The sequence below is a fragment of the Gossypium arboreum genome, chromosome 8, assembly GCF_025698485.1.
Source record: "Gossypium arboreum isolate Shixiya-1 chromosome 8, ASM2569848v2, whole genome shotgun sequence".
NCBI lineage: Eukaryota > Viridiplantae > Streptophyta > Magnoliopsida > Malvales > Malvaceae > Gossypium > Gossypium arboreum.
This window is the reverse complement of record NC_069077.1, coordinates 131,623,411-131,648,444: the sequence shown is the minus strand read 5'-3', so window position 1 is coordinate 131,648,444 and position 25,034 is coordinate 131,623,411. Positions and strand designations below refer to the sequence as shown.

Sequence of the window (25,034 nt, the reverse complement as noted above, 5' to 3'; positions counted from 1 at the left end):
ATCGTGTTTACTTGGACTATATTCAGGCGACCGCACTATAATCTACTTTATCAAGAAATTCATTTTCTTATGACAAACTATTCTATTTAGGAATCGAATTTCGAATCAACACATTCTTTCCTTTGATGTAATGTAATGGAAATGCATGAATCCAAAAATAAAGGAAGGCATTGATTCTGAATTTAATTTCATTAGAACAACTTTTCTACAAAACAAATTCCTTTACATAAAACGAACTACATATACGGCCTTTCTCTCATATTCCAAGTGAAGACACCTTTCTTCCTCTTCATATCTGGATCTTATAGTTGAGTCTGACAAATTCTTCAAGAGATGTCTATATTAACTCCTTTTTGCTTGATCCAGGCTGCGACTCGTTGCTCACTTATTTGTAGGATACTTGTCAGCTCCTTTAAGAAAGTCAAGACGTGACAGCTCTCGAATAATCTTTGTCAGTTTCTGTCTTCAGGCAATGAAGCAAAGTCTTGTATTTCTTCACGGACTATCAGCCTTCTTTCATGTATTCACTTGGATCATATTTAGACAACCATATTATAATCCACTTTATCAAAAAATTCGTTTTCTTATGACAAACTGTTCTATTTAGCAATCAAATATGAATCAACACCTCCTTCCTAGGATGATGTAATGTAATGCAATTATAAACAAAACAAAAATAAAACACGTTAGTGCAGGATAAATAAATAACAAATAAAGCAATTCGGGTGACCACTAGGGGTTCGGAGTGGCTCTACCTAGGGTGGGCTCCTAGGTCTCTCTATATGTGGTTTGGTTCTAGAGTAAGGGTACCTGAACCAACAGATTCCTCGATCCTCACCCATTTTAGGCTCATTTGAATCGAGTTCAATTCAGGAGAATACATTTCCCTATGGCTACACGGAGATGAAAATCTCACGAAACCATAGGTACGGATGTATTTCGAAAGTGATCCACTATCCTGCACGGAGGTGAAAACCTCACGAAGGCGTAGTTTCTCACTCCCACTTAAGGGTGTGACCATAATGGTCATGCAATGCAATGCGAGAAGATATATGCATAAAAACTTGAAACGATTAAAGAAAATAGGAATAAAATGATGAAAACAGTACGAAAAACGGGTGAAACGCAATGAAGTGATCGTATATCGAAACCAAATTCTCAATTTTCGAAAAAAGACAAAAGTTAATCAACTTGTGGCTTGACTCTCTTATAAAGTCCCCAGTGGAGTCGCCAAGCTGTCGTAACCATTTTTTTGAAAAAACAGGTATCGACTTGGAGGAAAAAAAAATGAAAACAGGAGTCGCCACCAATCTTTTTAGGTGTGATCGGATCACCTTAAGTTAATCATTTTAATAAAAGTTAAGATTTACTAAAACGATAATTTTTGGTCTACGAAAATCAGAAAATGAGTTCGGGAGTCGGTTACGCACGAGGAAGGATTAGCACCCTCGATACGCCCAAAATTGGTACCTAGTTGATTAATTAGTGTTTTAGTGTCGAAAATTTGAAAACTTGAAAGAATTTAAAATACAATCCCTCTTTGTAAAGAAAATGCTCAAATGTTAAGGACCTTCTCGTCTCACAATATAAAATGTCACATCCAAAGAAGTTAGGACACGACATCTTGAATTTTCGAGAATGAGCTTGCCTTTTATATAAAAATTTGTGTATTTCAAAAGGTTATTCATTAGTTAAGGTGAACGAGGAAAATCGAAACCCAGAAGTTAGGCACGCTTCCTCGAATTCCCAAACACCGAATATTGCCTTTACTTGCAAAAATCTTATTTCGAGGTAACGAAATGCCATACCCAGAAGTTAGGGCACAACACCTCGTATCTCCGAGAATAAGCATTTTCAAAACTCATGTCGCGATTTAAAAGAGTATTCCGTTATTTAGGTTAAAGGAGAAAATTGAAACCCAATAAGTTAGGGCACGATTGTCTCGAATTACCAAATACGGAATATTACTTTATGAAAGAATTATTATTGGGTTGGATATAATGATAATAAGAATAATATTCAAGTAAAGTAAACAATAATACTATATGATATAATGATAATAAGAATAATATTAAAGTAAAGTAAACAATAATACTATATATAAATATATATATATGTATATAATAGAAATACACACTACTATATAATAATAATAATAAATATAGAAATACAAAAAGCAAATATAATAAAAATATTAAATTAAAGTAATAAAAACAATACTATATATAAATATATATATATATATATACATAAAATATACACTAATATATAATAGTAATAGTGATAGCAAAAATAATGAAAATATGAGTAATATTAATAATATATTAGAATACAAAAGTAAAGTAATAACAATAGGGTGATAATAATAATAATAATACAAACAATAATACATATATATATATATAATAATAGTAGCTAGAAATAAAAATAATAAAAGTAACAATAATGATAGTAATAATATAAATAAATATGGAGAGGGCATATATAGTATAATAATAATATAAATAATAATATATACATGAGAAATAATAATAATAATATAAATAATAGTAAAAATAATAAAATAATAAAACAAAGCTCTCAACTCTCTTTCTCCTCTTTTCTAAATCCGTAGTTGGTCCGGCTTTGTTTCATCATGGACCCCCACGGTCACATCGGCGCCAATCGTGCAATGGCCGGACCTCAAAAAACCTTTTTCGGTAATGAAAATATGGGTAGGCTTCTTACTTTTATTTTTACTTTCGTATAAAAAAAACAAAATAAAATTGAAAGGAAAACAATAAACAAACAAAGAACTAAAGATAAGAATAGACAAAAGAAACCTCTTTTGCTTTGATCTTTGATTAATCTCCAAAAACTAGCTTTTCCAAAAAACAAAAATAACCTTCTTTCCAAAAAAACAAAAAAACACCTCCAAAAAACAAAAAAACCTCCTCCAAAACAAAGAACAATCCTTCTCCAAAAAACCAAAAACCCCCTGCCCTAAAACAAAGTCTTGAATGGCTTTTATAGCCAAATTTTACAAGTGGAGTGGTTGGGGTGGTTTAGGTGGCCAAGGGTGGTGGAGTTGGTGGCTAAGGTGGGTGGCCAACAAAGGTGGTGGAGTAGGTGGTCAAGGTTTTTATTTATTTATTTTTTTTTTTTTTTGTGTTTGGGTTGGGATTAGGTTGGGCCAAAATTGGATTTGGACTTGTAACTGGATAATAGGCTAGGTTTAATTCAGGTTTGGTTTTATTGGGTCCCGGGCAAAATTTGGGTCTTACAATGATGAACGGAAAAATAATTCAGGTATCAATATGGAAAAAAAAACACCATTAATACTAATTTGGGAAAAAGGTTGAAATTCAAAGTCTGAATGTATATTTAAGCAATACTTTTATAACATGTTTCTTCAAAATGAAAAACTAATTAGAATATTCATACCAAAAGAATATTTTATGGTGTAGACTCGAGAGGATAAGCCTCGTGGAGGCCCCTAAAAACTAAATAGTTTTACTTTAAAAAAAATAGCTTATCTCCATGAATTATAATGAAGGGGAAAATGAAAAAAACAAAAAAAGGAATAAAGAAAACAGAAATTTGAAGGCCATGAATTTTTATTAAAGAAATTCAAGAGAAGATGAAGGTGTAAAAATTAGAACAATAGTGGCAATGAACAAAAAAAATTATTAAGTGATTAATGGAGGGAATGTTTACATATGTATATGATCCATTGCCAGCTCTATCTTTGAACGCCAAAGAGTCAAAAGGAAAATCCTGAATTAACCTTCAGTTTCATTCTTCACTAGTACAAGTATGTGTGTGTGTTTCACAACGGAAAAGCATATAAATTAGAAATAAATGCAATGATGAAGCAAATAGAAATGGCTTTGGTTTGATTCTATCTCTTTTTGTCGTATAAGGATATCATTTTGAGAGTATAAAAAATTTAGAATGCAAGGCTGCAAGAGGGCTTTTTAAAAGGGACTAAACAATAAAAGATGTAGCCTAATAAGGGGACCAATTGCAATTAACAATTGATTATTAAATGATCCACCTCCCTCTTCCTCTGGTGTTTATAATCCCCTTTTAATGATAATGGTAAGTAGCTCAAACCTAACCCCTCTCTTTGTCTAAGAACCAAAATAAAATAAAAGAATACCCACCAAAGAAAAAAAGAGCAAGATGACAGGTTGTGGTTCACCTTGTGGTGCCTGCAAGTTCTTGAGGAGGAAATGTGTTAGATGGTGTATTTTTGCACCTTATTTCTGCCATGAACAAGGTGCAACCCATTTTGCAGCCATCCACAAGGTTTTTGGTGCAAGCAATGTGTCAAAGCTGCTTGCTCACCTCCCTCTCAGTGACCGCTCTGAGGCTGCTCTCACCATCTCATATGAAGCTCAAGCTAGGCTCCATGACCCTATTTATGGCTGTGTTTCTCATATCTTTGCTCTCCAACAACAGGTTTTACGACCACCCTTTGACCGTCTTTTTGATGTAAAAACTTGATGATCTGAAAACCCTAACTTGAGATTCAAATAGAGATGTAATTCTTGGCTTTTCTTGGTTAAAATCCCAACAGGTTGTCAATCTACAGGCACAGCTTGCTTCTCTCAAGGCACAAGCAGCTCAGAGCATTGCCAATGGCTCTGTTACTGCAAACCCTAATGACAAATATCATGGAAAGCTTCATAATCTCCAAGATGTTCAAACTTGGTTTCACCCAAATGATTCAAGCATGGCACCAAATTTTAACCCAAATCTTTCTACAAGCTCATACGGGTTGTCGGATCGAACCAACTCATTAGGGAATTTGGAGAATTCAGTCATCTCATCAGGATCAGATGATTATGTCTCATTTAATACAAAATTTGAGGATGCTCCTCGTTCCATGTCTCCCTTTGACATGCAAACACACAACAGACAATGGACAAATTTCCAGGATGTGGACGACCTTCAAGCAATGGCCTTGGGCTATGCTCAACATTCATGACAATGGAAGGGGTTAAAACCTGGTGAAGGCATCATTTCCACCATGCACTTTTGAATTGCATGCTGCACATTTTCAAACATATTTATATGCACTTATTGTTGTTATAAATAAAAGCTAGGAAGCCTAAAAATTAGAATTATGTCCATAGAACCAGGAACCCTAAAATCTACCCTACTGTTTGCTTTCTATATAATCTAGTGTAACCCTTGAATATTGGTATATAGAATTAATATTTAGTCTCCGTGAGAAATCAATCCGGTTTCTATGGACCTCATTTTTTGACCTAATAAATTACAGTTCCATTTTTCTACTTTATAAACCCAGTTATTATGTAGTCTGAAATCAGATTGTAAGTAATCTTTTCAACCTTGCTTGCTTACTTATGGCTCATCACTACATAAAAATATCATAAAACAAAAATTGATAAAATATTAATTCGGAGAAAAAAATAAAACAATAATTCATTCGGAGTAATGTGATCATATTTATTTTAGAATTAATACAATCAACACAAATTTTGGAGAAAACTCTCATGGAGAAATAATCATGAATCTATAAATGATATGAAGTAAAATTAAAATAAAATCAAAGAAAAGGGTATAGGAAAGTAACCAATTTTTATAGAAATAATGAAATTTAGGGTTCCCCCAAATGCTTGCATATTTTGTTTTGGATCTTAGGAGGGGGCCGAATAAATGGGGTTTCCACTGTTAACCCACTAAGTCGGTCATAAATGGGTTGCAAACTTGCAATTAAGAGCAAAATGTTTGATTCTTTTCAACCTATAATATAATTTAATAAAACTTTACTACTTTATTAGACAAAATGTTAGGAGCAAAAATAGATCAAGCAATTTTATCTTTTTAACTATTACAAAGTGAATTATTTTGTCAAATTATAAGCAATTTAGGCCTTTCAAATTCAATGAGACAAATTAGCCTATGGCTAAAATTTTATTTATTTACCAAAAAGTTTTTAAGTATATAAAGACAATTAAAATTTACATTTGTAAAAGTTGGCATGACGAAAAGATAAATACAATTTTAAAAACATCTATATATCCTCAATTGGTTATATTAAATAATATTAGAAAAATAATAAATATTTCCAAATTTTTAAAAAAAATTAAGATTTTGAAGAACATTTTCTTTTTTTAATTATTAATTTTTGAGTTTCTGGAATATTTAAAGTCTTTGTAATATGTTATAATCTTTATGAAATCATATTGTTTATTTTTGTTAAATTTCTTAAAATTCAACCGATTATGCATTATATATATATATATATATGTATATATATATATATATGATCATGTTTTCACAACTATATCTATTTATTTGAAAAAAATGATTACTATTGTTTCAATTTCGAATCTTTTAGAGACTCCATTTATAAATTAATTTCTTCCAATTTATTAAAAAAATAGTTAACTTTTTTGGGCAGCAAAAGAGAGAGCATGAACTAAATTACTGTATTTGTTTTAAGGAAAACTATTATTTTGGTTATATTATATGAGTACAAGGTTGAAGTGATATTAGATGAAATGGATTTTAAAGCAGCTCTACACTCCTCCCTATAGAATGAATCCAACACCCAACCCTCCACATTGCCCATACGTTTGGGTTAAAAACATATTGAAAACCCCAATAACATGTGTAAGATGTTACTCATGGATTGGGTTGTGTTTGGGCTTAGTTTAAATATAATATTGACATATTTTTACTTGTTCAAGTTTTGTCTAGTCTAATTTGAAATATGAGTTTAAAATTTTATCCAAACCTATTAATATTTTCAAAAGATTAATCCAAACTTATTTTAGATCCGTTCATATTATTTTTTAATTTTTTAAAAAATATTTATATTTTAATAATTTTATACATTTTTATTTATTGAAATTTATTATAGAACCATCTTAATATTATTTTAATGTTTACATTAGAGTAGTATTATATATTTAGTATAGATTTATTTTTAATTTGTTCTAAATTACATAATATAAAGTATTATAAACTTAAAAACAAGTCAAGTTCTGGCTTTAAATGTTTAAGCCCGAGTGTAGCCCATATTTTAAATGGACTTAATTGTTTTGCCCAAGCTCATTTTTTGGGTCTTTCGAATTTCGGATAAACCTTGGAGCGTGAACAGGTCTAGTTGTTACGTCTTTTTTCTTTTTTGGATTTAAAATTGGTAATGTTAGAAATTAATTATTAACCACTTCATTATACATGATATATGAAATTGATTCCAAGAATTAATGCTTAATAATTAACATAAAAGAAATAGGTCCAAGGCTACAAACTTGTCACTGATCTTTTGACAAAGATTGGAGTTGGCTGTAACATCTAAAACATAAATATAAATAAATTTTATAACATCGATTCCTGTCCTTTTAAGAATAAAACAGTCCAACAAATAGACCCTGCTCTCTTTTCATCTTTTTTTAAACATATTTTATTGAATTTTTATAATTAAAAAAACAAAGGCGACAGCTTTTAATCTTCAACTCACGTTCAATAATTATCACTTATCTCGAAATCAATTATTTTTATTTGGAATAATTACTTTTAATGCCTTAATATTCCCTTGGTCTTTGCAATTTGCCTAGTGGAAGGATGGACACAAAGTGATTACTGCCGCTTGCTTCTTTTTTTATTAATTAAATAATGATAAGATTTTTATGACGCCAAAGGGGAATGTGTGAAGTTAGGAAGGATGTATGGAGCTTCATTATAATATCCTCAAATAAGATTGTTAACATGTAGCCCTAAGGGAACATTTTGTCTAAAAATGTGAATATATACAAGGCCATTCAATTTTGAAAAGAAATAGTTAATGTTAGGTAAACCGAATTTAGAACATAAACCCTAGGTAAAGTGGGTCCCATCCCAAGATGCTTCCTCAATGGCCTCTAATCACCATCATAGCACTCACCGTCCCTTCCCAGATATCCCTATTTGTAAACCAAGTCCAGGTGATCTGAATTTGGACCAAACAGATGTTGGGAAGGAACCCTTTGCTTAATCATCATTTGTAAAGTAATTAGACTACTCATTGATCTAAGACAACATTAATCCCTCTTTTGTGTTATTTCAACTTTTTCTATTCAATCCATTTAAATATTTTAAAAAAATAACTTGCTATAGTTGAGATTTCTAATTGCTATACCACACCAAATCAAAGGCAAAGCATTTGCCCCATCAGCCCATTATACAAGGCAAAAGGAAAGAGCCAATCACAATGTAAAACTAAGAAAGCTATCACATGAAAAGACCTAGAGAGATTTCAAATACTCATTCCTTCATTGGACCTAATGACTGACTTCTAAGCTTAAGGAAGAAATTTACACTTACCAACTGAAAACTATTTATTAAGCCAAGTGGTGAGGAAAGATAGATGCTGGATGATGATAATATAACAATGTAATCTACAAAACCCTAACAACTGCTTGCTTAGTTGAGTAATCTATCATTAATCTTGATAGGTAGAATTAAAAGCAAACAATTGAGTAGAGCCCTGATTTCAATGCCTAGTTTGTCAAACTGAAGTTGCTCTATAATTGTGGGTCACAAAACAGTAAACTACTATCAAATAAATTTGTGTGAAATTCATATTTCAAAATAGAGAGCAAATCAGCACTTTCTACTTTTACAAAACTTTGAATTCGATACTTAAATAATATTGATGAAATTTTTTATCGCTTGATCCATCACTATCCAAATTAACTATGATTTTCAGAACATATTATCATTCAGCTACCACCATCAATTTATGCACCATAGCTGAATAAAAAAGACAGAAAACAAAGAGGACAATGCTAATATTAGTCTGATAAAAAAGTTAAGGTACTAAATCTTCTTCAGAATAGTTTCCATATGTATATACACATCATGGATTGGAAAGAAAAGAAACAAGATCATCTGCCTCATATTCCATAGAGAAAGTATAGAATCCAAAACGATAGTTCAGCTTAATTCCTCATCATTCTAAGGGCAAGTGTTTGAAGCTCACCCAAATCACTATTATTATTTAATCTCTTCTTATGGTAACCCTGGAAACAAAACTCCTCATGTCTGCTTTGTATTTCTTGCAGGTTCACGCTATCACCACTGTTGAGCTCAACAGACTCAAGTGAGCTTTGTGGGGAGATTGGATTCATATAGCTTGGAACAGTGCCAGAAAGGTTTCCTTGCCATTGATTCTCTACTATCTTATGAGATGAATTCATATCATTTTGAGCTAGTTGGGCTTTGATTTGCATTAGTTGAGATTGCAGGCATGCAACCTACGAGAAACCACGAACAGATGTAATATGCAACAAAGATTAGAAAGTGTTCAAATTATAGCATGGAAAATTGAGAAAAAATGGAAAGGGCATAGGAACCTGTTGTTGTAAGGCGTATATATGAGCAACGCAACCATAAACGGGATCCCTAATTCTGGCTTCAGCTTCATAAGCAATGGTGACGACCGCCTCACAACGATCATGAGCTGGGATATGCAACAATAATTTGGATACATTGCTTGCCCCAAACACTTTATGAATGGCTGCAAATCTTGCAGGGCCTTGTTCTGAGCAAAAGTAAGGAGCAAAAATACAGTCAGAGGCGCATTTTCGTCTCAGAAACTTGCATGCACCACAAGGGGAGCCTGTTCCAGTGGTACTACTGCTTGATGATGCCATGGCAGAGATAAAAAAAGTGCTTTAAGAGAGAATTATAGCACCAGAGCAGGAATTAGGGAGAAATAATAATTCATAAAATTAAAGAATTACAAAGCACACGAGCATACTAGGAAATGGTGCTAAAAAAAATGGGGTTTGAGGGTTGGGGAGAGGATGGTTGGCTGGTTGGCTAGGTCAGAGTGGGGCTGTTGGGAGGGTCCTAAATTGCACAACAAAAAGGGGTAGGCTTGTAAGAAGTGTGAATGGGGGGGACATTGAAGGGCCTTTATGTAGGGTTCTAAGGGAGCATTTAATAATGGTTTCTGCAATATGGGGATTGTTTTTTTAATGGCTATATACCAAATTACTAAATGATTTAGACCTGGTTTATGTTATTTGAATTATTTTATTACTTCAAGTTTGATTTTTGTGGTGGTTTCGGGTTTTCTTTAAAGAAAATTTAATTTCCTTTTTCCGCCGTTCGCCGCACCTTGAAACTGCTGCTGTTTGTCTCTTTGTGGGCTCTGCCCCGACTACCACCTGCCGTTAAAAGCCTACCGACAACCACTTTGGTGAATTACGACATTTTTTAGTGCATTTGGTTTGTTTTGTTGTGTTAAGTATGAAAAAAAGGAAAAACCTTCTAGAACACCAGTGAGACTCGAATAAATGTCTGAATTAAGAAAACCTACTCATGACAAAATAATCTTACATATTAACCAAATTCTTATTCACATTGAGTTTGAATTTTGATATAATTTTGTCGATCGAAAATTATTTTAGGTTTAATCTTATATTAAGTAAGAAATTTTGGAAAATAAAAACTTTTTTGGGTAAATTATAAGTAATTGTCTCGTCTTAATCTTTAGAATTATTAGAAATATTTGTACAAGAAATGGGTTTTGTAGGAATATTGTAAGAAAGAGTTTGATGAAATGGAAGCATTTCATCCGACCGAACCATGTGTGACATAAGGACATGTACCCTTAAATAACATTAGAAGGCATTTATGCTACCACTTATCAACTCTCAACGGATATCACGTCCTAACTATATATGGAGACTGATAGTTTTGGTAGCTACAGCTAGCCCTCGCGTGTATAAAGTTGAAGGAGAGAGAGATTAAGAAAGAGATCGAGAAAGGTGTAAATGAAAAGCAGAAAGCGACAAGATAGTTAAGCTAGTTGGGAAGTGAGGGTGAGTGTGAGGGTGGCCATAATTTTTCCTTCAAAAGTCCAAGCGCATGTTTAACAAAGTAACAACCAATGATTCAAATACGAATTAAGCTGCCCCGTGCAATGGGCAAAGGGGAAAAGAAAGTAGCTTAACATGATGAATTTGGAGGCAGATTCACTTCATTTCCTTTATTGTCTCCTCATTGTCGGAAACCCCTCTTTGATTCAATGTTTCTTGTCCCCAGTGCACGTTCACTCCTCTCCCTTTGTACCCAAAGTTAATACCATCTTAGCTTCTCTACACCCTTTTAGTTCATATTACTTTATTTTCTTTTTTTTTATAGGCTTAAATGTTAGATAGTGAAAATACATATATCTTTCTTGCCTTGCGAACCTGATTTATCTCCTTAATCTAGAAGAACAGGTGATCAATTGTATATTATGCAAACTTCCAATAATTTCACAAAGGACTACAGTACAGCTAAAATAATTACCAATTACTATCACTATCCACAAGAGTAAAATGCTTCAAATTTTTTTCTTCACATATCTGCTTAAGTCATGATGATCTTATTAGTTCTTCTATTATTTATTTTGTAATCCTCAAAACCAATGTGTATATATAATAATGTAGCAATCAATACCAATTCATCAGCAAACCTGGAACTATATGAATGGATCCAACCAAAAGGCAAAACGGAGAACAGCTGCAACTAACCAGAGCGAAAGTGGCGTGGCGCATTGTACCTATGCAAAGAATACGACTCACCAATGAAGAAGAAAAAATGGGATGAAAAGCATAAATGGGTTAAAGTTTCGTCACTCCCTAACGGAGGACAATGGCAGTTTGCAGCAAAAAGGAAAAAGAAAGAAAGAGTAAATTTTGAATGTCATAGTTGTGACTTCATATATTGCAGGCAACCGTGTAACGCGGCAGGCATATAGAAATTGATAATGGGGAAATTAAAATGGTAGGCACTCAACATCACTAGCATTTATAGTTGGAAGTCTTAAGTTGCAGCGTCACCCAAGCACATGGCTCACATGCATGCATAACTAGCTATTTCTATGTCAGGAGGGAATTAGGAGTGATAAGCATTTATAGCTTGAGATACCCTTTGGTTATCTCCGCCAGACAACCTTCAACTCTTGGGTTGGATGTTTATGGTTAGTGCTACAATCATGTGTGGAGAATTCTGGCCTCAAGTAACAAAAGCCACATGAAATATGGCTTAAACAATTAACCCGTATCCTTGAAACTCAATCCTTAAAAAAATTTATGAAATTATGATTCCACGTCATTCCTATTACTTTTCAATAAGTCAATCAACTTTTTTTGATATAATTTTAACAACCTTTATATATTTCTTTTCTTTTTTAAAAACTTCTTATTTGGGGTATGTTTAGGTAACATCTAATATATATAATTTTGATAACCTTAGTAAAATTTTTAAAAGAAATTTTAGTAACTTCTGATAAAACTTCGTTAACCATTGATATTTCACAACATTAACGATAAGTTGGATATCCTATAAGTCTACAACATGATTTTAGTAAATTAAAATATTATACCAAAAAATTATAATATAATTTTAATAAGGTAAAATGATTTATTTGGATCTTCAACTTTATAAAAGAAATTATTTTTATCATTCATTTAATTTTTCATCCTTTTAATCATTAAACTTGCATTGTTTGTCAAATCATTCTAAAATAGATGAAAAAGTTAACGTATGTTGTTCTTGCTAACTTGGTAGTCCACGTGTATGCCATGTCAGCAATTAATTATTTTTTAAAAAATAAAATATTTTTTTTATAATTTCTATACTTTTTAAATATATTTTTATTTTTTAAAATTTAAAAAATAATTAATTGCTGGCATGACAACCCACATATATGCCACGTTTAAAAAGAATTAAAAGAGATGAGAAATTAAATGTAAGACTAAAATGACATTTTTTGTAAAGTTGGAGGGCCAAATCAATATGCCTTTCAGTAATTTCCATAATAATTTTCTCTACCTCAAATATTATTTATACTAGATTAAGACACTTATTTATATTTATAAAAGATTATGTAACTCAAAATTTTAGGGGTTTTGGTGTGCTAGGTTCAAGTCTTACTATGTGTTTTTTTCCTAAATTTCGAACAAGCCAACCTCAAAAGTAGTGACACATAAGACCCTATATAGGGGTGAAGCAAAAAAATAATAATAAAGAGAGGGAGACAAAATTGGATTTTAAATTTTTGTGAGGTTAAAATATATTTTTATCTTATATTAACTTATGAATTTATCACTTTTGAAAGGACTAAATAGAAATTTTTTCATTTTTTAGATGTCAAAAGTAAATTTTTATTATATAATAACTTTATTAGGGTACTAAAAAATAATTTTTCCATTTGAGGGTGCCAACACTTGCACTCCTTTAAATTCACCCCTAACCCCATCGCCTTACCCAGGGGGAAGGGTAATTTAATGATTGGAATCATTGCCCAATCCTCATTCCTCTATAAATATCGATCACCAAGGTAGCGAAACAATAAACAACCTTACACTATAGAAACTGTTTTTCATAATCTCTTTAAGGATGAAAGTGATAATTAAATGCAACTTTGAGGGTAAATCATCCATTAACCCTTTCTATAAGAAACAATTGCCATTATAGGTTAAGTATTCTATTGTTGGATTTTTGTAGAAAACCTACAACCTTTCCTTGGGTTGGAAATTGGGAACAACCTTACTGTTGGGCTTATATTGGCCCATTTGACTTTGCTGTTCTTATAAGATGCGGACTCAAAATCACATGATACAAATTTCAGACCCTTAATTGCGGCCATTAACTTTGTTGGGAGGATATTAGTTTTCAATTTCAAAGCATACCTTCCGCAAGGATTACTGCCTCTAAATTGTTTCCAGTTTCAACGCCTACAACCCACTGACGCTATGCCTTTAACTTGATCATTTATACTTGGTTACTAATTCCTACTCCATGCACAGACGATCAGATATTGTTTATGAAATCCTCAATTCTATTGAAGTTGCAATGAAGAGAGTTACAGACTGATTGTTACTGAACATTCTCCAACAATATGCACCAAAATATTGTACTTAGCTACTGTATCATATATTCTGAAGTTGTCTGTATTAGAATTAAGTGACCTAAATCCTTATTTAAATAAAATACAGTGGTAAAATAAAATCCCTATAGAACTACACTTCTTTTATTTTATTTTAGAATAAGGTTTTTAAACCTTATTAAACTCTATCTATTTGATATTGTTTAGAATAAGGTGTTTCAATCTTACTACACTTCTATTAGAATACGGTTTTACAGGCCTATAAATAGACATAGCCTATTCCTCTTTTAATTAATCGAATTCGACATAGTGAATTTTTTCTCCTCTGCTTGTGACTTTTTTCCCGAAAGGGTTTTCACGTAAAAATTTGTGTTCTTTTTTTTCTTTGCGATATATTGTCATTACTGACGTTCTGTTTTTACAAATTGGTATCAGAGTTTCCAGGTTATTCATTTCAATCACGGTAATGGCGTCTTTAAAGTATAAAATTCAGCTGTTGGATCGCAACACTAGATTCGTGTTGTGGCAGATAAAGATGCAGACAGTTCTTACATAAATGGACTTAGAGGAAGCCCTGCTAGGGGTAGATAAGATGCCTTCGACATTGACAGAGGAAGAGAAGAAGCGCAAGGATCGAAAGGCGTTAACACAGTTACATCTGCATTTGTCTAACGAAATTTTGTAGGATGTGATGGAAGAGAAGACCGCCACTGGATTATGGAAGAGGCTGGAACAAATATGTATGTCGAAAACTCTAACCAACAAGTTGCGTATAAAGCAGCGTCTTTATGCTTATCGTTTGGAGGAAGGTGCATTTGTGCACGAACACTTAACAGTGTTTAACGAAATTCTCCCAAACTTAGAGGCCATTGAGGTTCAGTATGATAAGGAAGATCTAGGGTTGATTCTACTTTGTTCATTGCCCTCGTCTTATTCAACCTTTAGAGACACGATTTTATATAACCGCGAGTCTCTCACAGTTGATGAGGTTTATGATTCTTTGACCTCGTATGATAAGATGAAGCATCTTGTGGTTAAAACTGACCTCAGGGAGAGGGTCTCATTGTTCGTCGGAGACAAGATCGGAATGTTAATAGTGGAAGGACACAGAAATGGAATTCTCACGGTAAATCTAAGGGTAGATCGAAGTTTTCAAATAGAGGTAAAACGTGTAACTTCTGCAACAAGAAAGGACACATTAAATTTGAGTGTTATAAGCTATAGGATAAGATCAAAAGGGAGGCTGCGAATCAAAAGGAAAAATAACTAAAAAATTTCGGTAAAGCTGATGTTGTAGAAGACTACAGCGATGGTAAACTTCTAATCGCTTTGTCAACAATTATAAAGTGACCTAGAAGTGGATCCTTGATTCGAGTTGCACCTTCCACATGAGTCCCAATCGGGATTAGTTTACAACTTACGAAATAGTGTCTGAAGATGTTGTTTTGATGAGAAATAATGCTTTGTGTAAAATCGCAAGTGTTGGAACAATTAAAGTTAAGATGTTTGATGGAGTTTTCAGAACACTTAATGTCGTACGACATGTTCTAGAATTAAAGAGAAATTTAATTTCATTGAGTACTCTTGATTCAAAGGGTACAAGCGCATAGCTGAAAGTGGGGTTTTAAAGATTTCCAAAGGTTCCCTAGTTGTGATGAAAAGGAAGAGAAAGACTGTCAAGTTATATGTTTTGTAGGGTTCTACTATTACTGGTGATACAGCTGATGCTTCCTCTTCCTTATCAGATGATGATATTACTAAACTTTGGCATAGGCGTCTAGGGCATATGAGTGAGAATAGCATGGTAGAATTGAGCAAAAGAGGACTTCTTGATGGGTAAAGAATTTGCAAACTAAAGTTCTGTGAGCACTGCATTTTTGGGAAGCAAAAGAGAGTTCAATTCATTAGAGGAACCCATAACACGAATGAAACGTTGGAGTATATTCATTCTGATCTGTGGGGGCCATCCAGAATGCCTTCAAGAGGTGGAGCTAATTATATGCTAACTTTTATTGATGATTTTTTTAGAAAAGTTTGGGCATTCTGCATTTAAGTCTTGGAAAACTATGATTGAAAAATAGACAGGAAAACAAATAAAATACATCCGTACAAATAATGGCTTAGAGTTCTGTTCTGATGAGTTTAATAAACTGTGCAAGTCAGAAGGGATCGTGAGACATTTGACAGTTCATCATACTCTATAGCAAAACAGCGTTGCAGAACGAATGAACAAAACAATCATAGAGAAGGTTCAATGTATATTGTCAAATGGCAACTTACTAAAGTCGTTTTGGGCTGAAGCAGCCTCTACTGCATGTTTTTTGATCAACTGGTCTCCATCCATTGCCATTGAGAAAAAGACTCCACAAGAGGTATGGTCTGGTAATCCTGCTAACTACTCTGATTTAAAGATCTTTGGGTGTTTTGCGTATGCTCATGTTGATAATGAAAAATTAGAACCGAGATTTATTAAATGTGTTTTTCTTGGTTATAAAACTGGTGTAAAAGGGTATAAGTTATGGTGTCCTGAAAATAGAAAATTTGTGATTAGCAAAGATGTTGTTTTTTATGAAACTGCTATGCTACCTAACTTATTTATTAAAGGCTTTTCCAATAAAAAAAATCAAAAGTAGATGGAGCATCAAATTAATCTAGAATCTATAACAAAGTCAACTCCTCAAACTAATACAAAAATTTAGAATAGAGTTACTTCTTCACCACAATACTCTATCGCCAAAAACAGAACTAGAAGAGAAATTAAACCTCTAAAGAAGTATGCCGAGGCTGATCTAATTGCTTATGCTTTAAATGTGGTTGAAGATATAGATGCAAACCAATAGCCCTCTAATTATTATGAGGCGGTTAGTTGTGAAGACTTAGAAAAATGGATGTTTGCTATGCAAGAGAAGATGAAATCACTCCACAAAAACAGAACATGAGATATTGTGAAACTTCTTAAAGGTAAAATGGTTGTTCATTGTAAATGGGTGTTTAAAAAGAAAAAAGGAACGCTAGGAGTTGAAGAACCCAGATATAAAGTAAGGCTTGTTACAAAGGGTTACAGTCAAATTCTAAGAGTGGACTTAACAGATGTGTTCGCCCTAGTTGTGAAGCATAGTTCGACTTGAGTTTTGCTTAGTATTGTGGCAATGTATGATTTGGAACCTGAGCAGTTAGATGTAAAAAATACATTTTTGCATGGAAAACTTGAGGAGGATATTTACATGCAACAACCAGAGGGTTTTATAGTCTCAGAAAAACAGTACTATGTTTACTTGCTGAAAAAGTCGCCTTACGGTTTGAAATATTCACCAAGACAGTGGTACAAGAGGTTTGATTCCTTTATGACTTCTCATGATTTCAAAAGAAGTAGCTTTGACAGTTGTGTTTACTTTAAGAAAAACAGTGATGGTTCTTTTGTGTATCTACTCATTTATATTGATGACATGTTGATAGCAGCAAAAGATAAATGAGAGATAAGAAATATTAAATCCCAACTAAGTGAAGAATTTGAGATAAAAGATTTGAGACCAAAAAAGAACATACTTGGTATAGAGATTTTCAGAGATAGAAAAGCAAGTAAATTGTACCTAAGTCAGAAGGGGTACATTGAAAAAGTTCTTTGCAGGTTCAATATGCAGAGTTCTAAGTCTGTTAGTACTCCTTTAGCAGCCCATTTCAAACTTTCATTGGCTTTGTCTCCACAGTCAGATGATGAGATTGAGTACATGTCACATGTTTCATACTCTAGTGCAGTGAGATCTGTCATGTATGCTATGGTTTGTTCACGTCCAAATTTATGATATGCAGTCAGTGCAGTTAGTAGATACATGACGAATCCCGGTAAAGAACATTGGAAAGCAGTTCAGTGGATTTTAAGATACTTACTAGGTACTACTGATGTTTGCTTACAGTTTGGAAGAACTAGAGATAGAGTCATTGGGTATGTTGATGCTAATTTTGCTGGAGACCTTGATAGAAGAAGATCTCTTACAGGTTATGTCTTTACAATCAGAGGTTGTCTAATCAGTTGGAAAGCCACTTTGCAAACTACAGTCACTTTGTCTACCACTGAAGCTGAGTACATGACAATTACTGAGGCTTGTAAAAACGCTATTTGGTTGAAGGGACTCTTTAGTGAACTCAATGAAGAGCTTCAAATCAATACAGTATTTTGTGACAGTCAGAATGTCATCTTCCTTACAAAAGATCAAATGTTTCATGAGAGAACAAAACACATTGATATTCGGTATCATTTTGTTCAGATATTATTGCTCGTGGTGATATTGTTATGAGCAAAATTAGTACTCATAAAAATCTTGCAGATATGATGACTAAGTCACTTCCTATAACCAAGTTTGAGCATTGCTTAGACTTGGTTGGTGTTCATTGTTGAAGTTAAACCCTTAAGGGGTTTTATGGAAGAGGTAGAGAACTTGTTCGTTGAGAGTTCATGATGAAGAACTTGTTCATTGGTGTCAAGGTGGAGATTGTTAGAATTAAGTGACCCGAATCCTTATTTAAATAAAATACAGTGGTAAAATAAAATAAAAGTAAAATCCCTATAGAACTACAGTTCTTTTATTTTATTTTAGAATAAGATTTTTTAAACCTTATTTAAACTTCATCTATTTGATATTTATTAGAATAAGGTGTTTCAATCTTACTACACTCCTATTAGAATATGATTTTACAAGCTTATAAATAGATATAGTTTATTCCTCTTGTAATTATTCGAATTTGACATAGTGAATTTTCTTCTTTTTTACCTGTGATTTTTTCCCCGAAAGGGTTTTCACGTAAAAATCTATGTTCTTTTTTTTTCTTTGCGATATATTGTCATTACCGACGTTCTATTTTTACAATCTTTTTTATGCAATGTCCAATTTAAAGCAGTATTTATAGTTAAAACTTTTGAGATTGTGTGATTAGTATCTGTAGATTTTGCTGTGGCAATAATGGACCCTGCTGAAGGGTAAAATTGCATGTATAGAAACTTTTGCAAATGTTCTCATTGTAGCTCGAACTATATGTATAGCTTATAAACTTATATACCAACTTGATCTCCACTGTTCACCAATTGGTATATTCACCGATATGAGAAAATGGGGTTAAAGTTTTTTGCAACCTTTTTTTTAAAATTTGTCATGTATATACAGTACATGCACTGATCAAATGATATAAAGTAGGCATTAAAAAGGGAAATGATTTGCAGCTGTCAGCTTTATAGTGTTGTTCTATCACACATAGCTTCAAGAATCATATCATGCTTTTGGTAACTTCACAGATCAAACAGTAGTAATGCAAAGAGAGATGCGTGGTCATTCAATCACAATTGAAATCAATGCAAGCTAAAAATTCGTTCTGGGAACCAAACAAAGTAAAGGAGACATTGGGGTTGTGTCGCCTACTGATCATCTCCTGAATTTCATTAGCTGACAAGAAATGGTGGTGATTTTTTTTGGATAAATGTGAGAGGAAAGCAGTGTCCAAAAAGAAATCGTCTGCGAAATTTGTTGTGAAAGACTTAGTTCACGACAGGATGGGAGTTAAGCAAGCCAACCAAAAGCAAAAGTCTGCTTTACAATCTGCTTTATTCTCTGGGATTTGATTTAGTGCCCCACTCATATTTTGATTAATGCTTCTGTTTTTAGCAGATTCAACATTCCCCCAATCATTTTTTATACTTGTTCTTGAATCTTGATCATTTGTATACGAATTTTCTCCATGGATATGTATTGCAACCAATATACTACAAAATGGAAGTTTTTAACTAATTTAGATCCTCCACTTATGCTGCAATATACATATTTCAATCAAATAAATTATTAAAAGGTATATATAATATATAACTAAAAGCATAAATTTGAAAGAAATTTTGAATTGATGAGAATAACTTCATTAATTATTATTTTATTAAATTGACATTATAAATTTATTTATTAAGTTAACCTTTAATTATTGTGATAATTAACATCAAAGTGTTGTCTTTTAAAAGTTTTATTAAATCATAAACTTTTGTTCATATATACTAGCAGTAAGTATTGAGTATAATAATAAAGTATATATATTGTATCTTTAACAGAGAATGTAAATTCAAATCTTAAAAGATAACATTATTGAAAATGGTAAACACAAATTCTCAAAATCATAAACATTAAAACTATTTTAAATAAGCAACATTTTATCTAAAAAGTATCATACAAACAATCGTAATTTTTTTAAAATAAGCAATGTACAAATTTGAGTCGATTATTATAGAATGAATCTGGTAAATGTTTTCACATTGTCACATTAATGTTTTTATATTAAAGCTAGACATTAAACTTGGTAATGTTTCTATATTGGATGAGCTTTTTTTTGTCCAAGTTAGTCCTTGATATTTCCTTGAAAGCTCTAAAACTTAGGCCTCAATATGGGAACAATTACTTAGTTCAGGTCTCAATGTGAAAATAATTACCAAGTTAAGGGATTAAAAAAATTCAAACCACAAAATAGGGATAGTTGCCAAATTCAGGCCCTAAATTGTAATTTAACCCTTTTAATTTGCATACAGATAACAATATATCTTTCTTAAATGTTAAAATCAAGCATAAAAAAAGGTAAAAAAAAAAAAAAAACAGTGGTTTAAAAGCTTTTTCTCTGTTGGTGCACTATAGCGGGTCTGACGTGAATCTTGAAGGACTTTGTTCATTTGTTTATCTTTTGTTTCCTGATTTCTTTGATTTTGATTGCGTTCCCAAATTGGTTAGAAAAGTTTACTGGTTTTATGGTGGATTTAAGCAATTTGGAAGGCTAGTGTTGTAAGTCAGGTCAATGCTTTTGCAAGAAAGATTTTCCTTTTGTTCAACCGGTGCATGGAGGAGGCATTATTGGCGAATCGGGACTAGTGATAGAAGAAGAGATCAGTATTGCTGGGAAGTTATCTAATCCGAGGTTACGTTTGGTTCATTGTAATGGAATAGGATTGTATTTGAATAGAGTTGTAATGGAATAAAGCTGTAATCAGAAATTCAATTGTTTGGTTGAATGGAATGGAGTAGAGCTGTAATATAATTCTTGTGTTTGGTTGAATAGAATAGATGTTGTAATAGTATAAGAAAAAAGACTTAAATGACCAAAGTACCCTCAGCAGAAATTTTTTTAGGTAGATGATTATTGTTATTGTTATTAAATTTTAATAAAATTATTGTTAAATATATATATTTTATTAGAAAAATAATTTAACCATATTTTAACATAATTATTATTAAATATAATTTAATAAAATAATATATAATTTAATAACATTCTTAATATAATTATTATTATATGAATTAAAAATCATAATATATAATACTATAAAAATAATATATAATCTAATTTATTATTTTTAAACTGCAATACATATTTAATGTGCTGAAATATCATTATTGAAACAAATAATTTAATTATAAACAAAATATTAGAAGTAATAAATAACTTGAGAATTATATTTCACATCCAAACATAACATTCATATATTAACAAAAGTTACATGATTTCATTAGTTTATATATCATAATTCATATGTTATAAAATTTTACAACATCAATATTATAATGGTGAAACCTTTTTAACTGGTGATATAAGATTCAAGCTTTTACAAAAATGCTCAAATGAAAGTAAAATATTTTAAAATGGTTAAATAAGGGTTAAATCTTTTTTAAAGCGCTCAAATAAATATCTTCAAATGTCGTATGTTAGGTTTCAAATTATGCTTTTATTTTTTCTTTTCAAATAATATTTAATTCAACTGTCATATGTTCTATTCTAAACACGTCAACATTCACCTAAATTTCACTAAATGCGTAAAAAGCCCTTATTTGAGCACTTTCATAATTTTTTTTTATTTTTATATGAAAATTTTGAAAGGCTTACAGCTTATGTGAAACAACCTTTAAAAGGTTGGGTCCTAATTTGAGTATATAACCTATATAAATTGACCTAATAAAGTCATATAGGATAAGCTGGTGTGGTACTATTTTCACATTCCTAAACACACTATTCAGGGCTAATCTTAAAGGGGGCAGGAAGGGGCCTTGACCCTTAGATGAAAAATTTCTATTTAAGTCCTTATAAGATGATCAAATTAAAATTTAATTTATGATAAAATTACACTTTGGCCCCCAAAAAGAACATTATGTTAATCCTTTCAAAAATGATGAAAACAATAAATTAATACATTATAAATTTATTTTTTTAATCTCTCAAAAATTTATTATTCAATTCTAATCCCTTCTAAAATTTTCTAGATTCACCCCTAACTCTATTGTGGCTTGGATGGCTATTTTAAATAGGTTGCCCACCAAAGAGAGATTAAGTAAAATGGGATTGAATGTAAAGTAGGTTTCAATATTTGTAGCAAAGGACAGGATTGTAGGAATCAGCTTCTCTTTGAGTGTGATTACTCAAAGAAAGTAGTGTAGGAAGAAATTTTGAAGCTATTTAAAATATGAAGATTTATTAGGAATTAGGATGGAGAGTTTCAATAGGTACTCAAGAATTTGGAAAAAAAAATGTTGAATATCAACACCAACTTATTGAAAAATATATTTTTTCAATGTTTATATTATAAAAAGTTTAACTTTGGTGAGTAGTCTTTAGGTACTATGTTTTGTCTTAAGTTTTATGTTAGTAGGGAAATGAATCTCACATTATTTAGGAATAAAAAAATCAATGAATTGTAAGTTTATATAAAAACCTATATCCCACATTGCTTAGAAAAACGAAGGTAGTGAGACCTTAGGTCTATATAAAGACTTATGTAGTAAATGTTAAGTGCACCAAACCAAATACTGAATTTTCTATTTGGTTCTTTAAATTCCTCTTTTATTTTCCTATTTTGGAGTTTTAAGAGGTGTAGCTAAATTTTAGTTTAATGGTGTCTTGGGCCTGAGTGTTCTATAATTGGTATCAGAGACAGGTAGAAGGAGTGCAACTTTTCTTTGTATGCTCTATGGTTGCAGTATTGTTTGATCTTCCACATCAAAAAAGAAATTCTCATAACTGCTTGAAGATTATCCTTGGTTGCTTAGTTGTTGGAAAGAAGTGTGGTAGTATGAAACTGCATGTCTAGGAAAGGTTCTGACTAAGGAAAGACTTCGTACTTAAGAGTGTCCTTTGTGACCCACCTCTCTTTTCTTGGAACTATATGGTGCATTGTTCACAAAATACTTTCACTTTTTATGTATTTAATTGTGAGAATCATCTATCGATACGATGACAGACCTATAAGTTGTTGGCGAACTGAAGAAGCTTAATAATAACAATTGTAATACATGGTCAACTTGCATAATGCCTTTATATGCAAGGACAATACCTTTAGGAGGTTGTCAACGGTAATGAAGTGATACAATCGAAAACCGATGATGCAAGTGGTACGCTAAGAAAATGGAAAATAAAATCTAGTAAAGCAATGTTTGCTTTGAAGATGACGGTTGAAGAGGAAGTGCTAGAGCACATCCATGATGCCAATACTACCAAAGAATCATGGGATATATTGGTAATTTTGTTCTCCAAGAGAAATGACACGAAGCTTCAACTTCTCGAGGGCCGATTATTGTCAATGGCCCAACATGACATGACAATCCACAATATTTCCATAAGGTGAAGTCGTTATATCGAGAGATTGGTGATTTGGATCCATAAGCTCCAATCGGGGACATCAAGGCGAAGAGGATAATCATCTATGGTTTGAAACCAAAGTTTAAAGGTTTTGTTGTTGGAGTACAAGGATGGCAAACCCAACCATCACTTGTTGAGTTTGAAAATTTTCTTACTGGTCAAGAAGCATTAGCAAAGAATATAGGAGGAGCAAATGCACTATGCCAACAAGAGAAGTTGGAATTCCAAGCAGCAAGGTGGATCGAAAATAAATGAGGACAAGGTAAAGAGTTTACAAGAAAAAAGGAGTTCTCATGCATGGGGAGCTGCAAAGTCCCATGTTAGGGGTAGAAAGTTTAAAAGGAGTTGTTACAATTCTAGTAAAAAGGGTTACAAGGCACACACCTACTGGTCAAAGATAAAGCCCATGGAAGGTAATGTTGCTACTGCCAATAGTGAAAAAGAATGAGATGTCGAGGCATTATTTGTTGTAGAAGAGGAGATGGCTTTTACAACTATAACGTCTAATCAAATTGATTATGAGGACAATTGGATTGTTTATTTGGGCTGATCAAATCACATGATAGCTGTAACACCCCTAGCCCAATCCGATCGTCGAACTATGGAATGTTACAATAGTTACCGGAGCAACCACATACAATTCATTACATTATTGAATCAAGACATAATTTCATGCATAATATGGTATACAATCAAAATCGGGCTACATTCAAGCTTATGAAAGCTCGTAAGTTGTCACAAGCACACAGAAGTACCAACTACTAACTTTTCAAAATCTGAGTATAGGTATCGATACCAAGGTAAGTACCGATATCATTTTTAGGTTTGATGTTTCAATAAAATCAAGTTAAATCAAAAGGTATCGATACTAGTCTTGAAGTATTGATAATTATCATTAGGTATCGATATCTTATTTTAATATCGATACTGTTTTGGCATTCTATTTTGTAAAACTTTAAAATATAAGTTCAATGGTACCGATACCCTTAAAGTATCAATACTCTGGTATCAAGTATCAATACTTTATTCCTGTATCAATACCAAATTAACATTCGATGTTTGAAAATTTAGCTGAAAATGAAAAGTACTGATACATTTACTTAAGGTATCGATACCTTACTGCCCAAAATACCAAAACTCTCTTATTTTGGTCCTTTTCCATTCCTAAACCATATATTTCCTTAAAACCCTTCACAAAACAATCTAAAACATAACATATAACCATCCTTCTAAACATCTAACCAATATGCCACAATTGACACGAATTCACATCACACCTATTTATGCCATTTGATGTACTTAACCACTCATTTTTTCAATTAAATTCATGACCAATTTTGCAACTATTGATATCAAACATTCATATTATACCACATTACTCAACTTGTGCACAAATACCATTTTCCATTTACATTATAAGTTCAATAATAGGTAAAGTTTCAAATCAAACTTGGCATTTCAATATAACATGACAACTCTAAGTACATGACATGTATAATCGATT

At 32.1% G+C, this 25,034-nt stretch overlaps 2 protein-coding genes across 2 annotated transcripts; one reads left to right on the top strand and one right to left on the bottom strand.

Moving 5' to 3' along the window:
• Positions 1–4,116: 4,116 nt before the first annotated feature.
• LOC108468646 (LOB domain-containing protein 29-like) lies at positions 4,117–5,194 on the top strand. Its single transcript, XM_017769522.2, has 2 exons — positions 4,117–4,443; positions 4,562–5,194. Exons 1-2 carry the CDS (start codon positions 4,165–4,167, stop codon positions 4,970–4,972), a joined length of 690 nt encoding a protein of 229 aa, XP_017625011.1. The 5' UTR covers positions 4,117–4,164; the 3' UTR covers positions 4,973–5,194.
• A 3,414-nt stretch (positions 5,195–8,608) lies between these two features.
• LOC108469271 (LOB domain-containing protein 16-like) lies at positions 8,609–9,900 on the bottom strand. The gene is made up of 2 exons (XM_017770165.2): positions 9,354–9,900; positions 8,609–9,254 (listed from the first exon to the last, which is right to left on the bottom strand). The coding sequence occupies exons 1-2, from the start codon at positions 9,651–9,653 to the stop codon at positions 8,940–8,942; spliced, it is 615 nt and encodes a 204-aa protein (XP_017625654.1). The 5' UTR covers positions 9,654–9,900; the 3' UTR covers positions 8,609–8,939.
• Positions 9,901–25,034: the final 15,134 nt, after the last annotated feature.